Source organism: Manis pentadactyla, chromosome 4 (assembly GCF_030020395.1).
Source record: "Manis pentadactyla isolate mManPen7 chromosome 4, mManPen7.hap1, whole genome shotgun sequence".
Classification (NCBI taxonomy): Eukaryota; Metazoa; Chordata; class Mammalia; order Pholidota; family Manidae; genus Manis; species Manis pentadactyla.
Window position 1 is genome coordinate 110571219 of NC_080022.1, and position 14283 is coordinate 110585501.

General features: G+C 40.3%; 1 protein-coding gene and 1 pseudogene across 8 annotated transcripts in view; both read right to left on the bottom strand.

Annotated features, from left to right (window-relative positions):
* Window positions 1–7970, bottom strand: part of LOC118920045 (histone H2B type 2-F) — a 110117-nt gene extending 102147 nt beyond the window's left edge. For all 8 annotated transcript variants that reach the window (XM_036900469.2, XM_057500665.1, XM_057500667.1 and 5 more), the window contains exon 1: window positions 6809–7970. In XM_036900469.2, the coding sequence (XP_036756364.1) occupies window positions 6809–7185 (377 nt within the window). In that variant the 5' untranslated portion in view covers window positions 7186–7970. The remainder of the gene's footprint in view (window positions 1–6808) is intronic.
* Window positions 7971–8079: 109 nt separating this feature from the next.
* On the bottom strand, window positions 8080–8631 carry LOC118920046 (histone H3-like; annotated as a pseudogene).
* Between the last annotated feature and the right edge of the window lie 5652 nt (window positions 8632–14283).

Here is a 14283-nt window from a genome sequence, read left to right on the forward strand (position 1 = left end):
TGGGGTTTTTTTTGATGATCATCTTCTGGCATGAGTCTTCCCGAGAGTGCTGATGTTGGAAGTTCTTTTTCATATAGTAACTTAGTTCATTTTCAGGGTAGCCAAATTAGGCTTTGATCTTCTGTATAAACACAAACAGACCCTTTGCCTACACTTTTTTACGCCCTTTATATCACTGTGTAGAACTCATTGGAGGTCACCACACAGGAACTGCTTTTTTTTTTTTTATCATTAATCTACACTTACATGATGAATACTTTGTTTACTAGGCTCACCCCTATACCAGGCCCCCCCTATATACCCCTTTACAGTCACTGTCCATCAGCATAGCAAAATGTTGTAGAATCACTACTTGTCTTCTCTGTGTTGTACAGCCCTCCCCTTTCTCCCATCCCCCCATGCTTGATAATCTTAATACTCCCCTTTTTCTCCCCCTCCCCTTATCCCTCCCTACCCACCCATCCTCCCCAGTCCCTTTCCCTTTGGTACCTGTTAGTCCATTCTTGAGTTCTGTGATTCTGCTGCTGTTTTGTTCCTTCAGTTTTTCCTTTGTTCTTATACTCCACAGATGAGTGAGATCATTTGGTATTTCTCTTTCTCCGCTTGGCTTGTTTCACTGAGCATAATACCCTCCAGCTCCATCCATGTTGCTGCAAATGGTAGGATTTGCCCTTTTCTTATGGCTGAGTAGTATTCCATTGTGTATATGTACCACATCTTCTTTATCCATTCATCTATCGATGGACATTTAGGTTGCTTCCAATTCTTGGCTATTGTAAATAGTGCTGCGATAAACATAGGGGTGCATTGATCTTTCTCATACTTGATTTCTGCATTCTTAGGTAAATTCCTAGGAGTGCAATTCCTGGGTCAAATGGTATGTCTGTTTTGAGCATTTTGATGTACCTCCATACAGCTTTCCACAATGGTTGAACTAATTTACATTCCCACCAGCAGTGTAGGAGGGTTCCCCTTTCTCCACAGCCTCGCCAACATTTGTTGTTGTTTGTCTTTTGGATGGCAGCCATCCTTACTGGTGTGAGGTGATACCTCATTGTAGTTTTAATTTGCATTTCTCTGATAATTAGCAATGTGGAGCACCTTTTCATGTGTCTGTTGGCCATCTGTATTTCTTTTTTGGAGAACTGTCTGTTCAGTTCCTCTGCCCGTTTTTTAATTGGGTTATTTGTTTTTTGTTTGTTGAGGCATGTGAGCTCTTTATATATTCTGGATGTCAAGCCTTTATCGGATGTGTCATTTTCAAATATATTCTCCCATACTGTAGGGTTCCTTTTTGTTCTATTGATGGTGTCTTTTGCTGTACAGAAGCTTTCCAACTTAATATAGTCCCACTTGTTCATTTTTGCTGTTGTTTTCCTTGCCTGGGGAGATATGTTCAAGAAGAGGTCACTCATGTTTATGTCTAAGAGGTTTTTGCCTATGTTTTTTTCCAAGAGTTTAATGGTTTCGTGACTTACATTCAGGTCTTTGATCCATTTTGAGTTTACTTTTGTATATGGGGTTAGACAATGGTCCAGTTTCATTCTCCTACATGTAGCTGTCCAGTTTTGCCAGCACCATCTGTTGAAGAGACTGTCATTTCACCATTGTATGTCCATGGCTCCTTTATCAAATATTAATTGACCATGTATGTCTGGGTTAATGTCTGGATTGTCTAGTCTGTTCCATTGGTCTGTGGCTCTGTTCTTGTGCCAGTACCAAATTGTCTTGATTACTATGGCTTTATAATAGAGCTTGAAGTTGGGGAGTGAGATCCCCCCTACTTTATTCTTCTTTCTCAGGATTGCTTCGGCTATTTGGGGTCTTTGGTGGTTCCATATGAATTTTTGAATTATTTGTTCCAGTTCATTGAAGAATGTTGCTGGTAGTTTCATAGGGATTGCATCAAATCTATATATTGCTTTGGGCAGGCTGGCCATTTTGACGATATTAATTCTTCCTAGCCACGAGCATGGGATGAGTTTCCATCTGTTAGTGTCCCCTTTAATTTCTCTTAAGAGTGACTTGTAGTTTTCAGAGTATAAGTCTTTCACTTCTTTGGTTAGGTTTATTCCTAGGTATTTTATTTTTTTTGATGCAATTATGAATGGAGTTGTTTTCCTGATTTCTCTTTCTGTTGGTTCATTGTTAGTATATAGGAAAGCCACAGATTTCTGTGTGTTGATTTTGTATCCTGCAACTTTGCTGTATTCCGATATCAGTTCTAGTAGTTTTGGGGTGGAGTCTTTAGGGTTTTTTACGTACAGTATCATGTCATCTGCAAATAGTGACAGTTTAACTTCTTCTTTACCAATCTGGATTCCTTGTATTTTTTTGTTTTGTCTGATTGCCGTGGCTAGGACCTCCAATACTATGTTAAATAACAGTGTGAACTGTTTTAAACTCCCTCTTGGCCTAGAAAGTTTTCCTTCAATCCATTTGAAAATGATAATCCTACCAACTACAAACTAAGACCTCTTGTAACTCTGGGAGGAAAATGTGTTCCCAGCCCAGGGCAAAAAAACCTTTGAAGCCAAAATCAGTCAAAGGGAAACATTAAGTGGGAGAAACCCATTTATTGCTTACAAGAAGTCATCTACTCCCATTCACCAGGTGTCTCTCCCTGTCCTGGCTGGGAAGAAATCCCCCCCAAAAACAAAACCTCTCTGCTCACTGGCAAGCCCTCACCTCTCCACTCACCTTGTAATCACCTATTAACATGGACATGGACTAAGGCCAGGTTAGAGATTCTGGAAATATTGTAATTTTATCCACACCTCTACACAAAGCTTAAACATCATTGCCAACAACCACCAAAAAAGCTACTGTCTGTGGGTATGTTCTGCTCCCCTGAATGTTAAAAACACTGATACCAACAGAGTGATATGGATTTTCTCCTAACTTCTGGTAATTTATAATTATTGCTTTTGATTATATGAAGCACAACAGAGATAGTTTGCTCCTTATTTCATTTCACTAATCTGCAGCCTCCATTTTTTGTCACAAGAATTCCTTCTTCTGGGTGCCTGGTGCTATTCCAGGCCCAAGATCAACTGAGATCTTGAACCAGGACCAAGGTGAACAGAGCTTCAGCAGCTTGCAATGCTGTGAGCCAAGCACAATGTGACTTAAATTGCTTTGCAGGCAGGAGAATGGGACAGTCAGAGTTTTCCAATATAATGACAAAAAGAATAGTTTATGTGAAAATAAAGTTTTAAAGACATAAAGTAAAAGGAAAATGTTACAACATGTATGAGGTGTACAGAATCAATTATCTCTAGTCACAGAATAAAAGTAGAATGATACAGAATATCTACCAAAATCAGATGATTATAAAGTTGAAAGAGGTTACAGTGAAAATTGGGTAAAACTAAAACTTAAATTTCTCAGAGGATACTTCTTATAACATTTCTTCCTTAACCTGTCTCTTTTGGGACTAACATACCGTGCTTTGAATTGTAATTATATTTATATTGGGATCTTCTCCTTTAGATGTATTTACATCTTTTTATCCCCATCTCATTGCTTTGCTCCTATTATGTCTGACATACATATTTGATAATATGTGCAAAGAAAACACAGCTTGGTTTTACTTTTCAAAACTTTGTTGATGTTGACAATGTGGGATCTAGAAGACGTTATCAAGTTTTCTAATTTTGTCAAACCATATGTGATGGTTCAATAGTTACAAAATGTAGAATATTCAATACCTAGTAATTCTCCAAAACAATCTTGTTCTTTCCTTGTTCAAGACTGACATTCTTGGATGACTCCTACTTTATCCCACAAAGAAATCACATACCTTATTTCCCATCTGTTGTCCTGTACTTTAATTATAGGTGTCCAAAGTCAATTTTTTTCAAGTTTGAATTTTAGATCACTTTTAGGAAATGTACCATTTAAAAATGAGAGACTTGTTTAAAAATATGACAGAAGATTTAACTGTCATCTTCATAGGTTTCTATACATATCATGATCCACTCAACAATCTTTGAAAAGATGACAACCATTCTCGATGACATTTTACCTGACACAGGCCAAGTCCATTTCTACATTTGCAATACTCTCTGGACCTTATCTTTAAATCTTAATACAATTCTTTTCATCTGGAATCCATTTCTCCCCTCTTCCTTGTTTGTAACACTGGAGAAATAGCATCTCAACTAGGCTGAAAACACTCTACTGTAATCCCATCCTTTGGGCCACTAAGATACATTGTCTGAAGGGAAGCCGTCAAGTCCAGTACTTTATCTGCCCCCTCTGAAGATTTTTTGCGTCTCTAACAGTTGTTTTAACTGGGTCAAAAATTAAGGGCAATTTAAAAAGTTTTCCAGTTGAAGAAAAAGTTAGGGAAAAGTAAAGAAACAAGTTTTATTGGAAGACTTGAACCTACCACCCTCAGATTAATTTTCTAGTGTTCTATGGACTGGGCAATTGGTCAACAAACTTTCACTGAGAAGCTGTCTTATAATAGGCACTGGGACAGACTTTGTGGAAGATCCCTAGAAGTATTAAAAAAAAAAGGGCCCTGCCCTCTAGTAAAATACAAATATAAAACAATATAAGAAAATGTAAAAACAATGAGAAATTAAGAACAATAAGTAGAACATTTAGCTAAGTTGTTGAACTTGGGGAAAGGAGTAATTAAAGAAGGTAAGTTTTGGTCAGATGCAGAAGGCCTTTAGTTTCAGGATAGAGTTGGAGTTTAATCCTTTAGTCAGAGGGTTATTAAAAATAGCTTTTGATTAAGTGAGCCAACTAACAGTTTTAACGACATCAAAAGACCTTGAGAAACATGGTGCCTCATTGTCAGGATGAGCACCCCTGGACTTCAGGATCAAGGTGAAGAGACCAGATAGATTCTGCTGGCTTGACTGGGTAGAAGACAGACCACCCTGGCCTTCTCATTTATTGGATAACTTTTCCTAAAATGTGCTGTATAATGATTTTTCTTTCATTGGTAATTTTAGATTCTCAGTCGAGTCATATTTTCCTGGCCTCATGTCTGATAGTCTGCAGGAAAAGATGACTCACTGAGAATCTTACTTCCCGGTGAAAGTAAGAAATCATATACTGCCTGTTTTATGCAACTTTGAATTGGATTAAATGGGAACTCCTACAATAAAATTAATTTTAAACATAAAGTTGTCATGTAAATTCTCCAAAATTTATCAAGAATGGCTCAATTCCAAAGCCTGACTGTCGGATGAATTGGAAACTAAGATTTTCCTTTTGCCTCAAGACTATATTTTATTTGGTAAAACATCCACCAGCCTTTGTCAGGGTTAGTCTTAAGTTATGCAAGTTTTGAACTAAGAGGTCCTTAGAAGTTCACCCCATGTGTTAACTGTGGCCTGTTGTACATCATATCCACAAACCTATTTAAAACAAAACAAAAACCTCAGAACACTAAAAACCACCTCCAGTCCCCACCTCCAACCTGACCTTACTTACTTATTAGGAGAGGCACCTGGAAATGTGTTTGGCAAGCACTGAGGTGGTTCTGATAACCAGGAAATTTTGTTACAGAGCCCATGTCCTTGTCCTGCAAGAGAGATTTTTCCTTTGAAGGAATATAAACAATCCATTTGTGTACTGCTCAGCTTTCACCAAAAGCAGTAACACTGGCTGGGTAGGACTGAGAGAAGGTTTGACCAAAATGAGGATCCTGAAAGAAGGTTAAGTCCTTGGATGCTGGGTTTCTCAACCTCAGCCCAAGGATGGACATGGACCAGGTAATGCTTGGTTGTGGGGACTGTCATGCACTATGGGGTGTTAAGCAGCAGCCCAGGTCTCTACTCCTGTGGATAAAGTGAAGGTTCCTGTGGCCAGGATTCTCACCTGGCCCTGGTTGGCTAGCTCACTACACACGTGTGGGCAGTATGTCGTTATTGACTCTATATATAAAGAGCCCTGCCCAGTGCTCTGGACAACACAGTGGCATGGCTACAGGAGTGGTGGCAGTGCCAAGAACAGAGGCCCAGAGGCAGAGGCTGGCTTGTTGCATGCAGACTCATTCTGAGTGGAAGCGAACTTCCCCAGGGCTGAAAGCCATTGGTAAGGCAACTAACTCCCTAGATGCCAGTAGCACTCCTCTTCCCAAGTAACATCCAAAGTATCTTTAGGTACCACCCAATGTCCCAGAGTGAAGGGCAAAATACCTAGTTGAGTCAGCAGGCTAGACAGAAGTTAGGGGAGGATGGCTCGGTCAGGATTCATAACAGATTATTAAGCCTAAAGTGAAAGCTTGTGACAGATGCCTTAGTGTTTAAAATATTAAAACGGTGAGTAGTGGAGAAATGAGCTTTCCATCTGTGTGCTAGGGAAGATAAACCCCAGCTCCTTCACTACCTAAAAGAAAAATAACCTGGAAGACATTTAAAGGCAGAGGAAAACAATTCAGAAGGATAATCTTAACACACACACCCGCCCTCCCCGACCTAAAGAAAAAAACCACAAAACAAAAGCCGGAAAAGGTGTCAAACCTAGCTTCTTATATCTAAGCTTTCAACTTAGGCCTCAAAATGGGTTCTGTTAAGTCTTAGAAGAGTCTTAATTTATTACCAGCAATAGTACCACTAGGTGACACTACTGGACTATAGAAGGTTCCAGGTTTTAACAGCCAAAGTTAAAAATTTTACCCTGGTCCTAGCCTAGTCTTAAGCCCACAGGTGTTCGTGATCACAAGCCCACCCAACGTAACCAACAAGTGTTTACAGCCGTTTTCTCCGGTAACTTAAGTGGCTCTGAAAAGAGCCTTTGAGGTAAAATAGCTGGTTATCCGCTCCACTCCCTTGCTCACCCTTACTTTGAACTGGTGTACTTGGTGACCGCCTTGGTGCCCTCGGACACAGCATGCTTGGCCAGCTCGCCAGGCAGCAGCAGGCGCACGGCCGTCTGGATCTCCCGGGACGTGATGGTGGAGCGCTTGTTGTAATGCGCCAGGCGGGACGCCTCGCCCGCGATGCGCTCGAAGATGTCGTTGACGAACGAGTTCATAATGCCCATGGCTTTAGACGAGATGCCGGTGTCGGGGTGCACCTGCTTCAGCACCTTGTACACGTAGACAGAGTAGCTCTCCTTGCGGCTGCGCTTACGCTTCTTGCCGTCCTTCTTCTGCACTTTTGTAACAGCTTTTTTAGTGCCCTTCTTGGGAGCCGGAGCAGATTTTGCTGGATCGGGCATTTTTGCAGAAACACACACCACAAGACAAAGTAAGTGATTTCAACTACATCAAAACTGGTTGGTTATGCGCTACTTATAGAACCGGTATGGAAATGAAGACTTGCAAGGGACTGAGAGTTTATTGGTTAATTTCCAACATCTCGCCATATAGGGGTGGAGTCTGTGCAAATGACTTCTGCTCTCCCTTCTTTTAGTGGTGATCAGAATGTCTTGTTAGCCAATCAGTGTCCCATTTTATATTAACCAGAAAATTATGTGAAGTGACAGTTTCAACTGTTTGAAGTCTTTTTTATTTGAGTTTCCCTCTGAAGTACAGACTTGTATACGGAAGAGAGCTGAAGGGCCGGCTAAAGACGAGCTACCTTTTTCATTTTCTCATCTTATATTTTTGTTTGTAGAAATTTGTTTCATTTGGATTTGGTTTCTGCAACAGTACCTCAGCCCACATTTTTTAAAGTAGCTCCAGTTATTTCCTTCGAACTCCAATTCTGGGTTGTGCTGTGTTATACAATATGTAAGTTATAAATTAGATTTATCCAGTTCTTAGAGGAAAAGACTTCATTAAAAAAAAATAACTTGCCTCCACTCCGCCCCATCCTTGGGATCTTACACATCTCGAGACTCAGCACGAGCTCTCTTGCCCCTGGCCTTTTTTTAAGTTAAAACAAAACCTTGCTATAGCTACTTGGGGATATAATTTTACCTGGCATTCATCTAGTAATTAAAATCGACTCTAAAACCTAGATTCCCATCCCATTAATTACATAACAGACTTCAGAATGTCAGTTTGTGAATTCACATTTGTGCTAGCAGCTTGTAACTCGTTAAGCAGGATGGGCCGAAAACGACTTAAATCTTGCGTCTTGCTTTTCGCTCTAGCACTCGTTAGCCGAAGACGATCAAGCCTGACTCCGTAACTTCATCGCCATGTGCTAGTTTCCCGACCCTATCTAAAATGGGACGATAGACCAAAGCCAGGTGAACTTAGTATATAGCTGCTCTTCACAAACACGTGGGTGGCTCTGATAAGAGCCTTTAAACCTCCTACTTAGAAACGTATGCCTTAAGCCCGCTCCCCGCGGATGCGGCGGGCCAGCTGCATGTCCTTGGGCATAATGGTCACGCGCTTGGCGTAGACGGCGCAATTTCGTGTCTTCGAACAGCCCCAAGTTAGGCCTCGCTCGCCTCCTGCAGCGCCATCACGGCAGAACTCTGGAAGCGCAGGTCCGCCTTGAAATGCTGCGCGATCTCGCGCACCAGCCTCTGGAAAGGAAGCTTGCGGATCAGCAGCTCGGTGGACTTCTGGTAGTGCCGGATCTCCCGCAGGGCCACGGTGCCCGGCCGGTAGCGGTGCGGCTTCTTCAAGCCGCCTGTAGCCAGCTGCTATCGCGGAGACTTGTGGCCGGTCGACTTAAGAGCAATCTACTTTGTCGGAGCCATAATACAAACCCTTGCGATGGTTCAGAACACAGTAGGCAGTCATTTATAGACACAGCTTCATCTTGATTGGGTCGGGAAAAAAAATAGGAATTTCCGGAGTTATGATTTCATTGGCTAGAATTCAATCCTACTTAACAAAAGGTTATGCTAATCTTTTGTTACCCGGTTACTTCCCTTTTCCTGTACTTATCTATAACTTTATGGATCACAGGTGTTCTTGTTTTAAACTTTTCCTTTAAATTAATGTAACTTTTGTAAGAGCAAATTTATAGAACATTTTGCACGTTTGGGATTTGTATTTTAATAGGTTCTTTCGAAATACAAGCATGCCCTCCAATCAACTAGGTTTCAGTATGTATTTCCAGTTACGAGTTACTGTAATTCCTCTCCATAGCTAACGATGTGTTGTGCTAAGGGCGTTAGATGCATTACATTATGATTTAGGTTCAACAAAACAATACATAGTTTAAGGAACCAGAAATTGAATTTAGGTTTACCTGAATTCCACCAAAGCCTTGTGCTGACCGGTACCAACTCGCAGAGTAGATAGAGCCTGCCGCCCTTCTTCAGCCTTTTGCCCCTGGAATGCAGTTCCCTCCTCCTCAGTCCATCAGTGGCCAATTAGGTACTATAGACGAAACGTTCCTAAACCAAGAAAGATAAGACCTGAAAATTAGTTTCTCCTTTACAGTGGTGAATAGTTTCAAAATAGTCAATTTGCTTATCAGTCAGATTAAAAGGTAAAGTTTCAAAGTAAATAGATTATTTGTTGATTACTGAGTTGCTAGCATGTTTTCTGTAAAGTGCTTTCTAATACTTAGAAGTTTCATATCTTTATTATCTATAAGGAAATAGAAGATCCTTTGCCTTTTAGTTATTTCATATGCTTTGAAGTATTGATCAGGAAACTACATATCATAAAACAGTTATGTAAGGTTACCAATGTTTAAAATTGTAATTAACATAAAACTTTTAATTGTATGACATATCGAAAAAGCATTGCATTCAATCCTTATAAAATCTCAAACCTAAGAACAAAAGCAGGCTCAAGAAGCTTAAAACTTACCTTGAAGGTGTCAATATGAATGTGCCTGCTGAAGTCAAAATAAAATAAAAATGATTTTGAGGGGCTTTCCTGAACACTAAACACAATGTAAAAATTTTTTTCCCTGTGGGTAAAACTGTAATATTCCAGAATCTCTCGCCTGGCTTTAGTGCATCTCTGTATGAACAGGTGTTCCTAAGGGATGGAGAGCAGTAGTTCATCTCCATATCAATGGGTAAATTACCTGGGCAACTGAGGGATTCTTTGAACCTGAGAGGTTAAGAGTAGAGTCTCGCTTGCTTCAGGCCGAGCAGGAAAGGGACGCTCCGGACGGCAGTTGGTAAGCAATAAATGGGTTTTAAACTTTATTTCTCCCTTTGACTGATTTCGGTTTCAGAGGTATTTTGCCCTGGGATTTCTTCTCCCCGGAGTTAGATTCCCCTTGGACATAGGCAATCCCCAGCTTTAGGGAGAAGATAAAAAATGTTGTGCAACTGTTACCCCTTCCTTTGGTGGTTTTTTAATAGTAACATTGCCTTACATATACAGAGCACCACTCAGTACTATTTAAAAATTATTTTGCATACATGATGTCAATCCCAACTCTGTGAAATAGATGTTATTTTCCACATTTAACAGATGAAGAAACTGAATCTCAGAGAAATTATGGTCTGTCCTAGATAATATTCTAAAGCAAAAGAATGAAATTATAATGGATTTTCCGTTTTATCAGTTACATTTTAAAGAACTGTAGAATTTTCCTATCATGCAATCAAATCACTCATTGTTTCTTAAACTTCACTGAACAATTCCCATCAAAAGAGGAAACTACCCTACAGGGTCTTGATGACAACCCAAAGTAACCTGTCCAATGTCAATTTCTTTGCAATGATCTTTTTTTTTTTAAACATGTGCTCTCTCAGCACATGTTTGGATGTGTTCATGTAAATAAGAAAAAGATTCTCGAGCTGCTTATTCATTATAATATCCAAATAGTCATGGGATTTATTTTACCTTCATAATACAGAGAACAGGAAAATTCCAAGTCTTCCTCTGATTTAATCAATTGTATAAGGATTTCTACTTCTCAGAAACCAGAGTTGCCAATTAAAATATTCCAGGACAAGTCAAATAAGTTAATCAATCAGAATAGTAAACTTTTAAGTAACTTTTAACATTTCTCAGAATATAACAATCTGTGATATACGGTTGCCTTATAAGTCACCTTTAATGACTAAATTCACATCCATGTTAGCCCAATTTCACCTAGTCTCCACATTGGACAACAGTGATATTCCTGTGAAAGTTCTTAATACACCACTTCATCAGAAGCAAATTCATAATACAGAAGGCTTCTATTTTGCTGCAGCTGTGGGGAAGAGGAAATGTTTCTCCTAATACTCCTAAAGTTCTTTCACTAGAAATAATATAAATCTCCAGTTTCAAGACTAAGTACTGCAACTTCATTATTTAGTACTGGGCAGGGAGGGAGAACAGTCCTGAGAAGCTTGAATGTTACCATGGGAAATAAGAAAGTGTTAATAAGTGAATTACTACACATGTAATATTTATATATGCATGTGTTTGTTTTTAATACAAAAGTAATGGACTAAATTAAAATATATGTTCCAGAAAGACAGCTTGTGTTTAGTCTTTGACTTCAAGAATCCCCATGCCTTCAAATATTTCCAAGATGAGACTGAATCTTTGGTTTGCAGGTTAGTCAGGCCATGGGCCTGATTCCCTTTCTTCTTGAGTGGCCTGCAGTCCTGGAATATACTGAGAAGCCAGAGGATTTGGGGCTTCTTACATTATCCTGTTCTAACATAAACTTATTCTCCCACATCCTGCTCTTTAGATAAAAACTTTTCCGTTTCTACTTGCCCTGAACACTACTCTCTATACTAAACAGAGAAAGGTGGTACAGGGGAAGAAAGTTTTTAGGGTCCCTGGTGGGTCTGAAAATTAAACTGCAAAGATTAATAAGAAAACCACACAAATTTATCTAATATAAGTTTTACATGACTTAGGGAACTTTATAAGGAAATGAAGAGCCAAGGAAATGGTTAGACCTGAGTATTTTTATGCTAGGTTTGCTGAAGAGTGGACAGTTGTATAGAAATATGATAAGTTAAGGAGTATGAGGTAAGAGTAGTAAACGAGGTGGGGGGAATAGCAAAGCCTATTTGTTAGGATACTTATGTGCATTCATTTGTCTTTAGAGATAAGGATGCTCCTTTCCTAAGGGTATAAGAAGGGCACCTCCCCAAGAGTGTTTTATGAACTGTTTCATGGAAGAAGCGTGGAAAGGAACGCCTGCTGTCATTTTCTAAAAATTTCTTCAGCTAAAAATAGTTAATATGATAAGGTGCCATACTTTGGGATAGCATGTCCTGAACCCTATTAGTGGCAGAATATGCCACCCATAAGGACTATTTTGAGCTAAAGTACTTGAAAAACAACCAGTGCAAGAAAGGCATTCTGACTCCCTTTTGATCCTTAAAACAGGAGATAAAACCCCATATGGAATATGTCTTCCATATACCAGGAGTAAAATAACATTCTTATCACCAAGGATGGAGAATCAAAGCTGAGAGAAATTTGTACAAACAAGCCTTGTTAATCTAAATCTTATCTTCCTTGTTACTTCTTCATCATTAACTGTCCCAGCCCAAGTCCTTTTGTCTTGTTACATTTTCATGATTTACTACTCTTTGCTCAGTTCAGGACATAAGTGTTCAACTCTAACTGCTACAGAAGCATTTCCTTAAGAGGGCTCCAATGTCAAGTAAAACTTACAGTACATAAATTTGCATACTTTTCCCTGTTGATCTGTCCTATGCCAATTTAATTATCAGGCTCAGTCAAAACCCACAAGAAGGTAGAGGTAAAATTTTGCCTCCACTACAGTAGCTTAGAGTCTGAAGGGGTTCAGAACATTCCACCCCAAAATATGCTACTTTGGCACATTATTTTGAGCTGAAGCACTTGAGAAACAGCAGATGCAGGAGGGGCTCTCTGACCCTCGACTCTTTTACCTAAAGCAGCTCATAGAAGTTCCCCTGAGAAAGGTGCCCTCCCAGTACCAGGAAGAAAAAGAAGCACTTTCTTATCACCAGAGACCGGGGGATCTATACAAACAAACCTGTTAAAATAACCTGTATCTTCTGTTGTTTCCAGCATATAATTCCTAGTCCTTGTCCCACAATTTATTGTCTCCAGCCTAAGCCCTTCTGTGTTGTCACATCCCCGGAATTTACTGTTCTCTGTTTTCAAAGGTATGTATAAACTCTGGGGCCTAACAGCCACTTTAAGCCTTCACTCTCCTTCTAAAGACTCCTCTGCACACACAAAAACATTAAAATTTTTATGCTTGTTTCCTTTTGGTCAGTTTTACATTAGTTTAATTCTTAGTCCCAAGAATCCAAGAGGAGGAAGGAAGTTTTCCTCCGCTGCAAGGTTATGTGATTCCTGACTTTCCAATGCAACATATCCTGGGAGAATATAGTTGGCTCAAGTAATATGTTATACACAGTATTTTAAAGCTATTCAAGTTGAGAAGTATCTTTATTCCATGAATCATCCTCCTGAGATTTAAACTACATATTGCAAGAATTTTAAGGGTTATATATTTAATTTGTTTATTTACTTTTAATAGAGATGATTTAGACATTTTTTTTCTTTATGTTCAAGCCACAGAGGTTAGCATGACACTTATACTTCTGGTTTACAAGGAAAATTAGAACAGAATGCTCACAACTCAACTGACATATAAAAAAAAATGAGAGGCTGTTTGAAAAATGTAACTTCTGAGGCGGAGCCAAGATGGCGGCGTGAGTAGAGCAGCGGAAATCTCCTCCCAAAACCACATATAACTATGAAAATATAACAAAGACAACTCTTCCTAGAATAAAGACCAGAGGACACAGGACAACATCCAGACCACATCCACACCTGCGAGAACCCAGCGCCTTGTGAAGGGGGTAAGATACAAGCCCCGGCCCGGGGGGACCCGAGCGCCCCTCCCCCCAGCTCCCGTCAGGAGAAGAGGAGGCAGAGCGGAAGGGAGAGGGAGCCCAGGACTGCTGAACACCCAGCCCCAGCCATCCGGACCAGAGCGCAGACACAGTGCATGCGGGGTGTCCTGGATACTAGGGAAACAGGGTAGCAAGAACGGTGAGTGGGTACCGGGGGCCTGTCGCCAGTGGACATAAGAAAAGCGAGCGGCCATTTTTTTTGTTTGTTGTTGTTTTGTTGAGGTGAGTGCTTTTTTGGAAGTCTTGGGGGTCAGGGACAGGGCAGCAAGACCGGCGAGCGGGTATCAGAGGCCGGTGGCGGAGAACAAAAGAAAAGCGAGTGGCCATTTTGTTGTTGTTTTGTTTTGGCAAGCACTTTTTGGAAGTCTTAAAGGGATAGGGACCCCAATACTAGGGAAACAGGGCAGCAAGACCCGTGAGCGGGTGCCTGAGGCTGGCGCCGAAGAATAAAGAAAAACGAGCTGCCATTTTTTTTGTGTGTGTGTGTGTGTGGTCGTTATTTTGTTTTGGCGGGTGCTTTTTCGGAAGTCTTAAAGGGGCAGGGTGGGACACTTAGTCCAGAGGTAGGGAATCCAG